General features: G+C 53.6%; 1 protein-coding gene across 1 annotated transcript in view; it reads right to left on the bottom strand.

Annotated features, from left to right (window-relative positions):
- ACSBG1 (acyl-CoA synthetase bubblegum family member 1) overlaps nucleotides 1-17,158 on the bottom strand; it is a 48,967-nt gene that overhangs the window by 10,574 nt on the left and 21,235 nt on the right. The window contains exons 2-5 of the mRNA XM_059058153.2: nucleotides 15,499-15,599; nucleotides 2,863-3,083; nucleotides 2,316-2,404; nucleotides 1,893-2,013 (exon numbers count right to left, since the gene is read on the bottom strand). Coding sequence (XP_058914136.1) covers nucleotides 1,893-2,013; nucleotides 2,316-2,404; nucleotides 2,863-3,083; nucleotides 15,499-15,599 — 532 coding nt within the window. The remainder of the gene's footprint in view (nucleotides 1-1,892; nucleotides 2,014-2,315; nucleotides 2,405-2,862; nucleotides 3,084-15,498; nucleotides 15,600-17,158) is intronic.

Here is a 17,158-nt window from a genome sequence, read left to right as displayed (position 1 = left end):
CCTGGACCACACTGGTGTATGGTACGGGAAACAAAAGGTGGGGCCTTTGTTTTGAATTAAAAGACTCTTAAGAGACGCCCCCAAATGCAACACATGGGCCTGGTTTAGATCTTGATTCAAACGAACCAACTGTAAAAAGACATTGTTGGTATTAGATGATATGAAAGAATTCTTTGACTTGTGTAAATAAAGGTGATAAAGTTACTGTGATCAAGAAAAATGCCATATATTTTAGAGATATTGAAATATTCGGGGGGTGAAATGCTGTGATGTCAGAGATTTGCCTTCAAATACTTCAGCAAAATAGGTAAATTGATGAAATGAGTGTGACAAAAAAACAGTGATGATGGTTAAATCTGGATGATCACTCTATGAGGGTCCACTACACTCTTCTCTCTATTTTTGTTTGTCTGGAAAGTTTCATAATACGAATTTTAAATAACTACCTAGGGCAGACATTTCTGATTCAGTAGGTCTGGGCCTCGGTTTCTTCAGTGGCAAAATGGGGCAGGGGGAGAGCATTGGGGTCAGATCAGCCATTTGTGCAGAGGGGCTGTCTCCCTGAGGGATGGGGCAAAACTATTGGGGGGCTTTTTAAAGCTCTACTGCCCTCCCCACCCTGGGGTTCTGACATGAGCGCCCACGCTGATGAGTGTGTGACTCCCTCGGGTAAGGCTGAGGACAAGAGCTAACACCATTGCTACTTGGTAGCTGAGGCTCTCAAGGAATCTTAAACCAGTGGGGTTTCAAGCAAAGCTGGCCTGGGGGCACCTGGGTCAGAGGCCTCTGGCATCTATGAAGCCTCCAAACCTGAGGAAATCAGGGTCCCAGTGCATCCTAGGGGGCCTGGGACACCCCTGCTGTGCACTGTTCTCTAAATATTTGTCCCCTTTCTATGAAGTGAAGGGCCTGAGTGCTTGGGGAGGGGAGGGGGAGCAAGGGGGTGCTGAGGACAGCTTGGGTTCACCTCAGTCTCTCAGGGCCATTCCCTTTGGCCACCTTATCTGCACCCACATCTCCTCCCCCAATCTCAAGCACTTATCCAAGTCAGACAGAATGGAGGCCCTCGGAATGAGGGAACCCTGACAATGGCGTTCAAAAGGAGTGGAGACAGAAAAGGACTTCTCCACTCAAGCTGAGGGAAGGCCCGTCCTGCGATCCAGATCCCACAGTCCTAGGAGGTTGGAGACCTCTTCTCCTGCCCTCAGGTACAGGTGGGGAGCTGAGGTCCAGGTGATATCTCCAGAACAAGGGCCAAGCCAACAAGTCAACCCGGGAAGCCTCCACTGAGATGCAGGGAGCCTTGGAGGATCTTGCAGGTTACTGGGTGTAGCTGGGGCACAGAGGTGCCCTCAGGCCACTGCATGCCAGCGTGGTGCCCATGGGGACAGAGCCAATCAAGGAGGGACTTAAATGAATCAGGAGGCATCAATGCTCCAGAAAAGACCCAGCTGCCCCAAGAGGCACTGCTGAGCTCCTCCGGTGCCCTGCTGTCTTCAAAAGATCCTGCGGCACTTGCTGTGGCTTAGCCCAAGCCACATCCTGTGGCAGCCCACAGCCCACACCCTCTCCATCGAGAGAGACTTGGGTGCTCACGTGTCAGAACCCTGAGCCACCCTCAGGGCACACAACCCTTCCCTGAAGGGAAAGCCATGGGGAACAGCAGGCTGGCTGGGGGATGTGGGGTATGTCCCTTGGACATTCTGGGCCTCAATTTTCAGACCTGGCAAATGGCCATTGCCCTGCCTTGCTCTGTGTGCGTGTGGTGGGGTGGGTTGCTGTTGAGAATGATGGAGGATTCTGGCAGGGACGGTGGAAAAGCCCTTTGTAAGCTGGAGGTCTGTGAGGACGCCCAGCCTGACCCCCGTGGCCCTGGTCCCTTTCCCCCAAACCTTCAGGATCTTTTCCAGCTGCTTCTGCGTGTCGACCACGATGATGTTGGCACGGCAGTCATGGGCGATGTACTTGCAGGCTTCAGGGGAGCTGGTTGTGTAGATGCCAGTGACGATACCACTGCAGGAGACCCAGGAGGATGCGTGTCTGGGCAGGTGCAGCGGGCCACCACCTTGGCCCAGCCCCCTGCCCGACACACCCACAGCCCCCAGGCTCAGAGAGCTCCCGTGGCCCAGACAGGCAGCTCAGCACAGTCGCCCCAGGTAGAGCGGGGGACAAAGGTGGTGCTGGAGAGGGCCCCGGGGAAGAGATGGGATGTTGGGGACGGGGTTGGGGGTCCCTAAAAAGAGATAACGACCCTCTCTCCGCTCTCTGCCCACCTCCAACCCACTGGAGACCCGGCCCCCACCTCAGCCACTCACCCTGCGAATACTGTGCCCACTGCCGAGAAGAACCACTCCGGGGAGTTGAAGCCGAGGATGGCCACGCTGTGGGCCCGCTCCAGGCCGAGCTCCAGGCCAAAGGCAGACAGGCCGGGTCAGCCTATCATTCTCACCAAGTCCCCCTTCCAAACTGCAGGGACCCGGCCGCCCACCTGAGGGACCACCCTCCCAGGCTCCCTCATTAGAGCGTGCCTTGGGGGATCAGTCACTCAACAGCCCTTGCTGCCCCTCCCAGGGCTTTCCCGGGGAGCCCATCCCGCAACCCAGCGCACCAGCTTCCCAGGCCCCTTGAATGGGACAAAAAACGAGAAACTCGTGTCACGTCCTGGCACATGGCAAGGGCCCAGTGAACGTAAACCCTCAGCACCAGGCCAGAGCGGACAATTAGCTTGATAAATGGGCTGGTTTTTACTGTTATCCTTTCTAAGGGCTTGCCCAGCGGGGCGTCGGAAGGAGGCCTGAGAGGGCCAGAGCTGGAAGGCGGGGCTGGGGAAGGGAGAGGCTGTGCCTTGAGGGGCTCCCTCACCTTTAGGAAGCCCTTGGCGGCTTTGCGGGCCAGCAGGTAGTATTGGTTGTAGGAGATGTGCTCCCACATGCCCTGTCGCTTGAAGCCCAGAGCGCTGAGGTCCCCGTACTTGTCCAGAGCCTCGTAGAACATCCGATGCACAGTGTAGGGAGTCTGTGGGCAGCTGGGGTCTATGCGCAGGTGGACGCGCCCATCGGCCCGAGTTGTCCACAGCGCCTCCTCTGCAGGGTCCGGGAGACCACAGCTTGGATCGTGCCAGCCCCGGGCTGTCCCCAGGGGACCCTTGGTCCTACCTTAAGCAGAGCTCCCAGGCCTCTGGTCCCAACAATGCCTTGGGCACTGGCCCCAGGGGGCTGGCAGACACACCAGGAGGCTGCCTGGAGGGGGAGGTCTGACAGCCTTGAAGGATGGGCAAGCCTTTAGGGATGCAGCAAGGAAGAGGAGAGAGAATAGCTGGAGGGGAGGAAGAGGCCTTGGGGACCCTAGACATTTTCCTGCTTTCATGCCAGCTGGGATTTGCCCCCTGAGTGTGGGCAGTCTGCAGTGGATTTGTGGCTGCCCCAGAAGAGTGGGCCTGTCAGATCCTTTGGGGTCTCTACCCTTCCTCTGCCTCCTGAGAATGGGTTGGGGACAGACCCAATTGACAGAAGGTCAAAGCATCAAAAATAGCGACCCTTCCAAGGGAGTTAGAGGAGACTGAAAACCAGCAGGCTCTGATCACTAGCCTGGAAAATTTCCCAGTGCCAGGAAATAATCTAAGCATCTCTGCTCATTCTTGCCTAGTGCCAGGCCCCATGCGAATCCCTCACATGGGGATCTCATCTAGTCTGCACAACATGGGTCTGGTAGCCCCATTTTACAGTTGGGGCAGCTGCAGCTCAGAGAGGTTCAGTCATTTTCCCAAGGTCACACAGTGGGAAAGGTATGCCTGATGCCAATGCTCACACTTGGGACAGTGTCCCGGGCACAACCTAGCCATTTTTTACTGTGTGCAGTAGGTGGGAACAGAGCTTTAACATTTAGCATGTGAGATGTGAGGTGAGCTGTTGATCCTCTGAGTCTGTTTTCTCAGGGGAAAGGTGACGGTTTAGTTCTCATGGATGATATGAGGATCAAAAAAATGAAAAAGCCTTGGCATATAGTTGGGGCTCAATAAATGCACACTTTTGTTCTTCCTCCTTTTTCCAAGTTCTCCAGATCATTTGCAAAGGAGGCTTGGATGGGTGGTCTAGATCCTTTTGTCCATGAGGCCACTTTTTGGGGCCATGGCGGTCATTCTAAAAAGGTGGCCCAAGGATGGGGGAGTGAGGGCTGACTAGGACCACAGGGGCTACCCTGCCACCTGCTAGCCAGACCCATGCTGAGATGTAGAGGTCCCACCTCCTTGGATGTCCATCTCGAGGAGGGACCAACAGGGGTCCTGTGACCAGCCCTTCCCCGAGGCAGCAGATGGATTGATGACCTTGTCCCTCCTGTTCAACACTCTAAGGTTTCATGTGGACCCTGAAGTTGGCAGAAAGAGGTAAAAGTCCTGGGGCTGGGACAGGAGAGCCCATCCTTCCTCCCATGGAGGCCAAGGATGGGGGACAAGGAGACATATTCTGGCCCAAGCAGAAGAAGGGAAGGTCTGAGGCAGAGGAATGTCAGCCTGGGAATGTGGGCTGGGGCAGAGAGAAGGTCACCCAGTGCCAGGCCTTGTGTACTGACAGAAGTCAGAACCATGCTGGCTGGCGTCCACCACCTCCCCAGACTGAGACCCACATTTCCAGGTGGAGGCATGAGCCAGGGCCGCTGAGGACCCCTCTCCAATCACTTCTCAGACATCTCTAAGCCCCTTTCCCATATCCTGGGACCCTGGCAGATCCCAGGGATCAACCTCTTTAGGGTCTCCAGCCCCTGCACAAAGGTGAAAGTCCATTCACATGAGCAGACCAGGGCAAAGACACAGGCTGTGCAGTCAGGTCAACCTGGGTTCCAATTCCGTCTGCCACTCCCTGCTGTGTGACCTTGGCAAGTCTTTCTCCTCCTAGCTCCATTTTAACCATCGTCAAGCGCAAAGGGTTGGCGAGGTTATGGAGAGACTGTAGCCCTCATACAAGTGGCTGGAATGTAAAATGGTGCAGCCATTTTGGAAGCCAGTTTGGCAGTTTCTTAAAAAATAGAACATAAATCTACTATACAACCCAGCAATTCCACTCTTAGGTATCTACCCAAGAGAAACGAAAATACACATCCCCACAAAGACTTATACATGAATGCGCATAGCAGCATCATTTATAGTAGTCAAAAAGCGGGTACAACCAAATGTCCATCAACTGGTAAGTGAAAACCAAATGTGGCCTCTCCACACAACGGAATACTATTTAGCGCTAAAAAGGAACAAAGTACTGATACAGGCAACACCACGGATGAAACTCAAAAACATGTTCGGTGAAAGAAGCCAAAAGCAAAGGACCATGTATTGTCTGATTCCATTTACATGGACTGTCCAGAAATGATAGAAAGCAGATTAGCGGTTGCCTGAGGCTTGGGGTGGGAATGAGGAGTGACTACAAATGGACGCCAAGGATCTTTCTGGGGTGATGGGAAAGTTCTAAAATTAGATTGCCGTGCTATTTGTACAACTGAAAATCTGCTTAAAATCATAGAAAAAGTGACTTTTTTCAGTGAAAAAGGGACAGATCGTTACACTTAAAATGGGCAAATTCGATGGCATATAAAGTACACTTCAATAAAACTGCTTTTAGAAATGGGAGCAAGGGGAATTCCCTGGTAGTGCAGTGGTTAGGACTCCGCACTTTCACTGCTGAGGGCCTGGGTTCGGTCCCTGTTAGGGGAATTAGGATCTCACAAGGTGCGTGGCACAGCCAAAAAAAAAAAAAAAAAAAAAGGGAGGAAGTATGGAACGTTGACACACAACCTCCTCACCCAAATTGGGACAAGAATTCCATGAGGTAGCCTGGCCTGCGTGCCCAGAGCCTGGCAGAGTCACTTCCCAGTAGCTGGTAGTTCTCTTCCTTTCCCTTCGTGCTTAGACCAGAAAAGGCAGATTTCTCCTGTGGGCACTGCTAGATGCTCATGCCCAGTGCATTTACCTGTTCCCCCAGGCTTGCCAAGATCATCACTGGTAAGGCTTACGATCTGCTCCGAAAGCATCCTTCACCTAAAAGTTTTAACTTTAACTTGTCATCTTTTAAGTTATAACCTTTTTTAAAAAATCACAAAACAATACATATTTGTTCTAAGAAATATTAAACAATTTAGAAGTACATGATATAAAATGGGATAAGGCTTTTTTTTTTTTTTTTTTTTTTTTTCTTTTTTGCGGTATGCGGGCCTCTCACTGTTGTGGCCTCTCCCGTTGCGGAGCACAGGCTCCGGACGCGCAGGCTCAGCGGCCACGGCTCACGGGCCCAGCCGCTCCGCGGAACGTGGGATCTTCCCGGACCGGGGCACGAACCCTCGTCCCCTGCATCGGCAGGCGGACTCTCAACCACTGCGCCACCAGGGAAGCCCGGATAAGGCTTTCTTAATGCTGCCTGTCTAGGTAACCACTGTTCACATTTGGTGTCTGTCATGCTTATACAGATATACATACAAGGAATTCGTTTTAATTTTGTTGCTGTTGCTTTTTTATCCAAAGGCAATAAAAAAAGAATCATGTTACTATTGTATTAATCAAGGGTAGCAAACCCAGAATGCCCATAGGGGATAGATAGGTAATGTACCAGCATCATAATAAATAATATATGAGTAAACAATAAATGAATGAAGTGCCCCAGAATTTGCATGTGAAACACAGAGGCACAGTCTTCATTTTCACAAAGAAATAGGCTCCATCTCATCTTCCTTGAGACACGTGGCCCTCGTAGTCCGCCTTTTGTTTCTCTGTTTTTTGATAAAGACAGAGAATAGTGCAACGTTTTACTAAGGAAAGCTGCAGTACAAGGGCAGCGATCACTGTCCCGACCCCAGCCTCAGTGTCAGGGAGGCCACATGGAGTGGTGGGGACTGTGGGGTGGGGGGAGCACAAGCTTCATCTAAAGGGGTGGCTGCTCCTTGGCTCTAGGATTTGGTGCACAGGAGGAAAGGAGACCGAGGGCTACCTGCCATCTGGGTGTTTATGTGTAATCATCTGATTTTTAAATGTTGGCTCCTACATTCAGACAGCCATTAGCCAAATCATCCATTTTTAACTTCCGTGACATTAATGTATCTCTCTCATTGTGTGTGTGTGTGTGTGTGTGTGTGGCTGTGTTGATACAGCTCTGTTGGCCACATCATAATTTCATATCATAATGTACATCTCACAACCACTTCCGCATTGAAAGACACTCAGATGATTTCCAGCTTTTAGCCCTTAGGCTCTCCAAAGGACAGATTTCTAAAAGTGGGTTTATTGCATCTGAAGAAAAAAGCCCTTAAAATTTTGATGGACGTTTTGGACAGAGTTCCTTCACCTGATTTCTTCTCTCCCACTAACTACACATGTCTGCCTTTCCCCTGTGTTAGATTTTTATCTCATGGTGCCTTCGCTTTGGGGTTAAGTCATCTCACATCCTTCTCAGAAGGAGGAAAGAAGGAATGGACGAGGGAAGGAAAGGCAGTTGGTCTGTGAGATCAGTCTCCTCTTAGCCCAGCTGCTTTGTGACGGGGACGAGAGGCCCGGCCCCCGCTGGACCCACGCCCTTCGGGAAGGGTGATCAGGCAGTGCAGCTCTGGCCCAGCCCTTTCTCTCTACATTTACTGCACAGGCTCAGCTGTCTGAACCCCAGACTAGCCAGAAGGGAAGCCTTTGGTGGGAAGGGGCCTGCCCCTGCCCTTGGCCTCCCAGAGGCTCAGTCATTCTCCTTCCCTTGAAGGAATTAGAATGGGCACAGCTCCCATTTACTGAGCCCCCTACTTGTGCCAGGAGGGCTGCATGCCATCTTGTTCTGTGACGTCATGTTTAACAACCTTCCATCCTGTGAGACTCACAGAGGCTAAGTCACCGCTGACAAAGCTGGGATCCCAACCCACAGTCTGACTCCCAAATCCACACAGTTCCAGTTGGCCATGATGGGGTCACGGTGCGGTTCTAGGCCGACCCCAGAACCCACGTCTCCCCTGGGAAAGGACCGTCATGCCTCCTGCCCAAGTCCTGCGCTGGGGCTCTGGCTCGGTGACCTTGGGCAGCCAGAACCTCCGGCCACTGCCTCTTCCTACATTCGAGAGGCTCCCAGAGTGACCTTTCTGAACCCAAATCTGACCTGTTCGAAAGCCTCCCACATCTCCCCTTGACCACAGGGTGATGCCCTCACTGTGGCCTCTAAGGAAGGCCCTCCCCAAAGGGGCTCACCAGTCTCTGCCCACCTCAGCACAGCCAACATGAGCTGCTCCTGGTTTCCCTCCATTCCCACCCACCCCCATGCTATGACTCTGCCTAAAACACCCTTCCCCCATCACATCCACCTCTCCCACCTTTCACACCCCAAATGCCACCACCTCACTGGGGACTTTAGTGCCTGAGCCTCACTGCGGGCCAAGTCCTGGTTGGGTCTGCCTCTCCCACCAGGCTGGAGGCTCTCAAAGGCAGGTCTGATTCCTCCCTGGGTCCTGAGCACAGATGCCTGGACCCGAGAAGAGGGCAGGGCGCCTTAGCGGAAGCACAAGTCAGTCTCTGTCCCATCCCAGTCCCAGAGGCTGGACTGAATGACTGTGTGTCCAGGAGACCTGGGCCTTTCCCTCTCTCCCCTCCTCCCTTCCTCCAAGGATGGCATGAGGGTGATGCAGGACACATTGCTGCCCAAGTACAGACAGAGGCCTGCCCAAGTGGGCCATGGTGGGCCTCCGTCCTGCACGCTTGAGAGCCCCCAGGTAGGGCCTGGCAAGACCCAGCCCCGCTCAGTGTCCTCCTGACCTGAATCCACCACAGCTCAGTGGCCTCAGGCTTAGGAACCGATGGAAGCGAAGATAGATGAGCCTCCCTGCCTGCAGTGCCTCATCCTCTCCCGCTTCTCATGTCCATGTATCCCCACCTCTGGGCCTTTGCTCACACCATTCTCTCTCCCAATCTCATCTCTATCGGAAGAGAAATCTCTGGACAGAGAGGTAGAAGACCAGGTCTTAGCTATCAGCAAGGTGGGCAGAGCAGTGAGAAGGGGTCCTTTGCCCACAAAGCACTGGATATTGGCCCTGCTCCCCTGGCCACAGCAATGAGACCAGAACCCCATGCCCTGCACAGGGGCCATGAGGTCACCGTGCTGGGCCTTGCCCCGAAGGAGCTCTCCTTGTGGGCAGCGACTGATCCACTCAGAGCCTCTCTCTTGCAGAGTTGGACAGTGAGTGACTTGCAGAGATCATGACAGATCCACCGAGATCAGGGGGTGGTAGGAGTCCTAGCACAGTGTGGGGAGCAGAGAGAATCAGGCAGTGGCAGTGGGGCAGAGAGGGGCTGGGTTTGAGCAACAGTGGTTGTCACCAGAGTGGGGAACCACAGAGGTCTATTTCTTCCCATCCCCACTGGACACTTTCCAAGCGTCCTTTCTTCCCTGCCTGTCCTCATGATAACCTCCATCAACTAAAGCCATCTGAACTCACCTATCCACCTACCTACCTACCTACTTACGTACCTTCCTACCTACCTACCTACCTACCTGGGTTTCTCCTAAAATCAAAGAACATGAAGTAGCAAAGATGTAATTAGACAAACAGACAACACCCACTGTTGGCAAGGGTGCTGTGCCATTTGGAAGTGTGAATTGGTATGACTTTCCTGGGAGTAATTTAGCAATAAATATCAAAGGGCTTAAAAATGTACTAAATTCTGACGCAGCAATCACACTTCTAGAAAGTACCCATGGGAAACAATCAGAGACACATAGAGTGAGAACAGGGAGATGGATATCTTAGCAGCTCTGTTTCTATTAACAAAATCATTGGAAAAAACCCAGTGTCCAATAGGGGTACATGATAAATTCATTAGGGTACAGCCGTATCATGGATTCATAGGCAGTCATCAAAATAGTATTTAAAAAATATTTAATGACACAGGAGATGTCCAGAGTATACCCTCAATAGAAAAAAAGGGAACAAACAAAAGTGAATATAAAAATGCAGAGAGAAAACTAAAAAGATCTGCATCAAAGTAATATTGTTAAAAAGCTTAGCACATGGTGGGTGCTCAAGAAATCTCTCTCCGTCCTTTCTGACTAGACTCTGAACTTCTGATGCAAGGACTGGACTTGCAATAAATGTTTGCCAAAAGAAAAAATAAAACTAAACATGTGATGCCCATCACAGATATAGACTGAGACCTCAGTGGTGGGGGAGCGGTGGGGGGGTAGGGCATCCTTGAGCAGTGGAGGCAGGGCACTCCTACACATAGTACCATCAGAGGGAGAAGAAACTGAGTCTCAGAGGGGGAAGGAATGGCCAAGGTCACAGCAAGTTAGGGGCAGAGCTGGGACTGACTAGGACAAGACCTCTGACTGGCAGCTGCCTTGCATCCAGTGGCTAGGGGGCTAGTCAGTGAATGAGGTTTAGGCTCGGGGGTCCATGGTCTATTCCTTTGGGGATGGTGTTGGAGGAAGAGGAGAGTGGTACCTGAGTCCCCTGACCCTGTGCCACAAAGTAGGCTGCTCAGAACTGAGCAGGAGAGAGGCATCACGAGTGGGTCCAGGGCTGCTGTGGTACCTTTCAGCCTGCCTACCTGCAGGTGATTCCTTGGAGGATAGCAGAGATGTAAGAAACAGGATGGGTTGCCAGACCCTTAAATTTGTCCCCAACCCCTCACCTCGAAACTCAACAGGGGCATAGGTCTATCCCATGCCCAGCCATCTCACTGCTGCAATAACAGCCAAAACATGCCCAGGACCCAATCAAGGTCCCAATCACCCAGCAAGGCACCCAAGATCCAAACCAGACCTGATTCCGAAAGGCATCAGATGGTTAGATCTATAGAGAACCCAGCTAGCAGGCAGCCTGCAGCCAACAGCCTCAAGCACACACCCAGAGAATGTCCGCTGAGTGCTGGGGGTGGGCTTTCCCAAGGCCCCGCTTGCACATTGTCCTGCCTCTCTCTCCTCTCCCTCTCTCTCTCATGTTGCCCCACCTCGTCTTGGCCTGACCCCAGCCTGTGTCTTACAATCGCCCATTATGCTGGGAGTGGTGAGGCAGGCAGGGAGCTGTGTTCTCTGGGGCTCTGGAATAAAGGCTCCTGAACAGCAGAGGAAGTCACTCTCAATTAGCTGGGAAAGGGAGAAACATGAGAGCAGAGAGGAGAAGCCCAGAGTGTTTTCTGCAGCCTGTGGGAACGGCCTCGGAATGCAGCTGATTAAGCAGAAGGAGGGAGACACTGATCCTGGGTAAATGTGGTTCTAGGGCCAGGACAGATGTCTCTCTTCAGGGCACGGCATCCTGCAGCCCCTGCTGCAAAGGCCTGTCTGGGACGAGCATCAGGGGGGTCCCTCTTCATACAGGGACCCTTTGCTAAGGGTCTTTGGAACCTGCTTAGCCCCATGCCAGGCACTCTGGGGATATATGAGGGGAAGAGGCCACTGTGGCTTCAGGACACGATGAGAGATTAGGGTCAAGGCCTGCCTGGGCCAGAACAGTTTGTCCAGCCCTTGGCACACCTGTGGCTTGACAGAACTGGACATTTCGATTAGGGAAGAGTTTTTACAAGGATCCCCAGAGGCTCTGCTTTTTTCAGCTGGCGGGGCTGAGATTACCACCTGTTCCCATTTCCTCTGACCTCTGGGAAGTCCTTCCTACCTTCCCCTACCCCCACTCCCACCAGAAGCTGAAATGACAGCGATCCTCTGCCTCACACTGTCCCCAGGGCCCCTCCCTGCCCCCCAGCTGCAGGCTCTGAGGTCCCTGAGGACAAGGGTAGTACCTGTCTCCTTCCAGCCGAAACACCACGCATATGCCCTTGAAACATTTGGGAAAGGGTAGGAGCGTGGGACAGAGGGAGGGAGGCCTGGTGAACAAGCTGGGCTGAGCATCCAGCCTCCTGACCTCCAGCTCAAAACTCCCCAGTAGGTGTGAGAGTTTCCTAGGGTGAGTGAGTGTAGGGGCCAGGCCTGGCCAGCACCTCCACCAGCCCCATCCCCGGCAGCTGCTTCCCTTGGATCCCCTCCTCTTCCCTGTGATCTTGACGTTGCCTTGATCCAGCTGGGCTTCATGCTTAACCCAGAAAGGGCTAGAAAAAAATGTATGTCTAGGCCCAGCACAAGGCTGCCTTTGTGTGGAGGTCAGATCCCAGCTGCTCTGTGGCCCAACTCAGTGGAGCTGTCCCCGGGAGAACAGCCATCTGGGCAGCTCAGAGCCCAGCATGGGGACCAGAGCTTGAGGACCCTCCAGCTTCTTGGGAACTCAAGGAGACCCAGGTGAACTCTGATTCCTGCAGGCAAGCCTCTAAGAGCTCTCCAGAGGGACTGCAGCTCTGCAGTTAGGAGGCAGGGGCTGGCCAGGGCATGCAGGAGGGGAGGGGACCACACATAAACGGGCCCAAAGAGGCAGTGTGCCGGTTAAGACTTCCACATCTTACTAGCTGCGTCATTCTGAGGAACTCACTGAACTTCTCTGAGCTTGGTTTGCCCTACCACATGAGAATGAGAAAAGTGCCTACCCCACTGCTGCCATGAAGAGAAGATGAAAGATCAAAGTTTATCCCTGAGCACAGAGCCTAGCATCCTGTAAATGTTCGGTAAAAGTTGCTCTTATTAAGGTGGCAGATGTGTGGGGAAGAACGAGTTAACCCCTCTTGTAATCCGCTGAAGCCTTCCTCCCCAAACAGTCTTTGGTACAGATAGTTGCCTTTTCTCAATTTTATGGAAATGGCAGCTTCGAGGTCCCTCCCCACAGGTGGCTGCTCCAATATCCTCTCCCATACAGAGTCTGGAGCCGGGACTCTTGGAGCTGCTGGGGAATCGTGGCAATAAGCCCCAGGGCCAGGCCAGCACACAGTGGGCACTCAAGCCGTGGTGAATCTGGATCTTACTGCAGCTGCATTCCAGAGCTTCCCCCTCCGCCCTTCAAAACCCTGGAGGCTACAAGAGTTGGGGTTGGGAGGAGTGTGACCCACAGGGCAGGCTTGTGGGAGCCAATGAGGTCTGCTTGGCACTGCCCTGGGCAATGGTGCTGAGAAGCCTCCTCAACGCCTCTCAGATTGTCCCCTTCCTCTTATCCCCAGCCCTAGATGCTAAACTCCCAAGGGCAGACCGACCACTCAGCTCAGGCCCAGAGGGAGCTTAAACGTCTGAGGCCAGCTAGAGGTCCTCCTCATCCAGGAAGCACCCTGATCACCCAGTTCCCAGGTAGCAGGCCTTCCTTCCTCAGCCTCTGTGTGCCCTTCACCCAGAGCCTGTCTGCCCTCAGACTAGGAGTTCTCTGAGGGCAGGATACTGTCCATCTCAGTATCCCCAGCAGCCTAGCCCTGCGCAGAGGATGGAGAGTCCAGGTTCGCCCCCAGCCTGGCTGTCCCTACCAGGTTCCCAAAGTCCTGATAAACCAGAATGGCCCTGCTGCCTCCCCTACAGTTGTCTACTCCTTCCCCACCCCTCCTTTAAAGTTGGTGCCCCCCTTCCCACCCTCGGCCCTTGCCTGGCCCCTGGCTGCCAGTCCTCTCTGATGCGTCCCTCTCTGGGACTCCCTACCTGCTTGTTTGAAACCTGTCTATTCTCTGTGCCCTACTGCTGCAGGGCTGCCAGATGCTAACTAAGATTAAGCATCTGAGGCCCAAGGGGCTCGGATTACTTGTTCCTCCTTGGAAACACTCCCGACACGGAATGCTCCATGGGACACTGAACTTGCTCCACATTGGCTCCCTTCCTGCCCCTTGAGTTGCAAAACACCAACGCCATCACTCACAGTCAGGACTTCTGAACTCCAGGGCTTTGCTGTGCACAGTCCCCGGGTGTTGACAGCTGCTCTTTGAGCGCTGCAGAGAAGGAATTATCCAGTCCAAGGAAAGAAATCCTGAGCAAGCTGATGGGACCTGCCAGAGGTGACGTAGCAACACAGCAAGTCACTGAGCTGCCCTGGCTCTCAGGAAGAGAGTGTGGCAGTTGCCTGGGCCCAGCTGGCCCCTTCTCCCGGGCTCTCTCGGTGCCTTTCAAACCCTTCCCCTCAGAAATCGGTCAATCCTTTCCTTGGTCCAGGTCCCTCTTCATCTCTGAGGAAGAGCAGAGAGGCAGAGTCCACTCCAGGAAAGTGCACACCTCAGACCAGATCCCTACCAAGGCCACCCCAAGACACCCAGCCTGGGAGAGCGGCAGCTTGTCCAATGGCAGCAGCGAGCGCTGCCGCTGTGAGGGGATTGGCGTTTGGTCTCCAAGGGACCAGGCAGCCTGGGGAGCAGGGTATCTGAAGCCCTGGTCTGGTGTCTCCCCTTGTTATTTTACGTCTCAGCTTCCTCACAGACCATGGGCACGGTGACCTTGGCCCAGCTTTTCGCCCTCCAGCCCACGACAGTGCTTGTGACAGAGCAGAGAGGTCCCGACTCTGTTCCTGCCCTCACATGAGGCCTGTCCTCTGACCGGGAAAGCCAAGTCAGAAGAAACTCGGAGGGAAGAGTCTTCGGAACAAAGGCCCCAGTCCTCTCCCCCTTCACTGTCCTCTTTATTGCCCCATTTGGGGACCCTTGGAACTGGACTCCCCAGCTAGTCCCACTTCGAATGCTACAACCCACTACCCTACATCCACAATCCCTGTCTAGCCACGAGGAAGACCCCGGATGGACCCACATTGAAGAACATTCTACAAAATACTCAAGCAGTTCAACAGTCCCGACCAGCTCCCACCCAAACACCCAAGGGAGCGGGAGTGGCCTCAGGATCACCACCTGGCTTCTCTGAGGAGCGTGAAGTTGGGCAAATCACAACTGAGAAAACCAGCACCTCAGCTCAGAGGAAGCTCTTCCCCCGTGAGAGGTGACACGGACCAGTGACAAAACGGCAACAATGTACCATCCCAAGCACAGCACTGAACCCGGGAGGCAGCGACCCTCTGTGCCAGGCACCAATACCTTGCATTTTTTTTAAACGTCTGTTGTTGCTACAATATTGTTGTACAGCCGATAAAAATGAACAAAAGCTGTGTTATTATCATTTTGATGACTCGTCAGGGTAAATGATAACTCTGCCTATCTGGAAGTGAACGTCCTTAAAAGAGCATGTGGCCTCCCAAGCTTCCAGAAACAACTCTGCCAGCTCGGGCTGGCCAGCCTGCCCCTGGGCCCAGTCAACCCACTTGGACTCTCGAAGGCCTTGCTTATCCAGGCCTCCTCCCATCCTTCAGCAACCCCGAGCCGAGATCCTGGGTATCGACGGCTTGCCCTGGATGAGGCCCCAGCTGTCTTTCTACCTCTAACCTCTCTCCTTCCCAAACTTCTTGAAGAAAAAAACTTCTTCCCGCTTCCTTCCATCAGGCTTGGCCCTGATGGTGGCAAAGAGGGTAGGGGCGTGGTGGGGTCCCTGTGGGCATGGAGATCAGCAGGATTTCCGCCTGCCCTGTCCCCCAAAGTTCTGTCCTGCGTGGGTCCCCTGGCTTGCTTCGTTAGTGTCCCGTCAACCCCCTCCAGCACACCCAAGCACAGCTCCATCCCTGCCCTGGACCACCCTGCTCTGCCCAGCAGCCTCCCACCTGGCTCACCTGGAGAATTCAACTGGGCATCTTTCACCTTCGCTGGGGACGAGAGCTTGAGAGCATGGCTTAGGGGCTCTTTGGAGAGTGTGTGCCCGTCAGTCAGGGAGCTGGCAGGGGAGGGGGAAAACAATTGTTAGAAGGTGACAGACTGGCCCGGGGTCCCGATGATGGCCCAGAACACGTCTCAGCAGCCCCGGGGGTGACGCTGGCATCTCTGCCGCCCGGATGAGTCAGGGGACAAGACCTTAGTAGTTTCAGGAGCTAACCTCACCCCCATGCCACCCTCCCCCTTCAGGTTCTAAGGACTCAGTAGAAAGAAAAATCAAGTCCTGCTCTGCTCTAATTTGCTGTGAGACTCTGGGCAAATGCTTGCCTCTCTCTGGGCTCAAGTGTCCCCACCTGGACAAAGAAAGGCTTGGGGTCTGGCACTGGAGGATTCTGAGCACCACTCCAGTGGCATGAAAACTTTGAGGGTTGGGAGGTGCCCCCACCCCCTTTCTCTCCACTCCCACCAGCTCTCAGGCTTTGGGAATAGCCATGCTTAGAAACTCAGAGTGGAGCTGAGGACACTCCTACAGCTCTCACAAGTCCTAAGCAGGCCCCCAAGTGAGGCCCTCTCCACTGCAACGGTGTCTGTGAGTGTGCCCTATGTCCATTCCCTGATGGACAGAACAGGCATGGGACCAGGGAAATCTGGGGCTCTTGCCATCTATCTTCACTCCTGGCCTAGATCCCCCTTTCCTCCCAGGCTTGGCGACTCTGGACAATGAATCTCTTCTTCTGGTCAACACAGCCCACGGGGTTACTGGGCCTCCATTATCAACTCAGCCTCACTGCTCCTTGATATGATTCCTCCTCAGGGTTCAACTGGCCAGACCTCAATCTCCTGGGTGGATGAGCAGATGGGGTTCAGTATACACCTCAGGGTCAAGCAGGATTACTCAACTCCGGGGACACCTTTCATAGTCATCGGGTATGTAAACAGAGCCTACTGGAGTTGTGCAGTGTGCAACCTGTGCAGCTGGTCTTGGCAGCCCTGAGGGCAGGACCCTGGCTCCAAGGAATCCCACCTGTCTGTCAGGGTGGGGCTGGTCCCATCTCTACCTAGTCCCCAGGCAGCTTGCTCAGTTACCTATTTCTCACATTTGTCCTTACTCCTTGCTGGTACGGCAGGTTCAAATTAAGTTTGCAAACACATTCAGGCCCACCTGGTGGCAGTCTGTTTAAGAACCTGAGATAGGTTTTTAAAGCAAAAGACATCATGAAGTTATGAAGGGAGGGCAGTGAGGAGGAGGGGGATGAGTGGGGTGCCAAGCTGGTCCCCTTCTTGGGAACTTTGTGAACAAGGCTGGGCCACAGGGCTGAAGCAGCCCTTCTGTTGCTATGGTGACCTGCTCCAGGGAGGCTGCCGGAAGGACTGAAAAGATGACAAAGCATGCTTCTGGGGTGAGGCCTGCTGTGCCAGGCAGAGGGAAACAGAGGGTTCTGAACACCATGGGACTTGTCCTGCTGACTTTGGATCATTGGTTACTGCCATTACTCTCTTGGATTGTTGAGCAAAAGCTGCCTCCACCTTGGGACAAAGAAGACTATAATGTTATCAAATGGCTCCTGCACTCTGGGCTCAGACAATTACAGGGCAAATGGGGGGACACGCACATAACTA

This window comes from Kogia breviceps, chromosome 3 (assembly GCF_026419965.1).
Source record: "Kogia breviceps isolate mKogBre1 chromosome 3, mKogBre1 haplotype 1, whole genome shotgun sequence".
In the NCBI taxonomy this organism is placed as follows: Eukaryota; Metazoa; Chordata; class Mammalia; order Artiodactyla; family Physeteridae; genus Kogia; species Kogia breviceps.
This window is presented reverse-complemented; position numbering and strand designations above follow the sequence as displayed.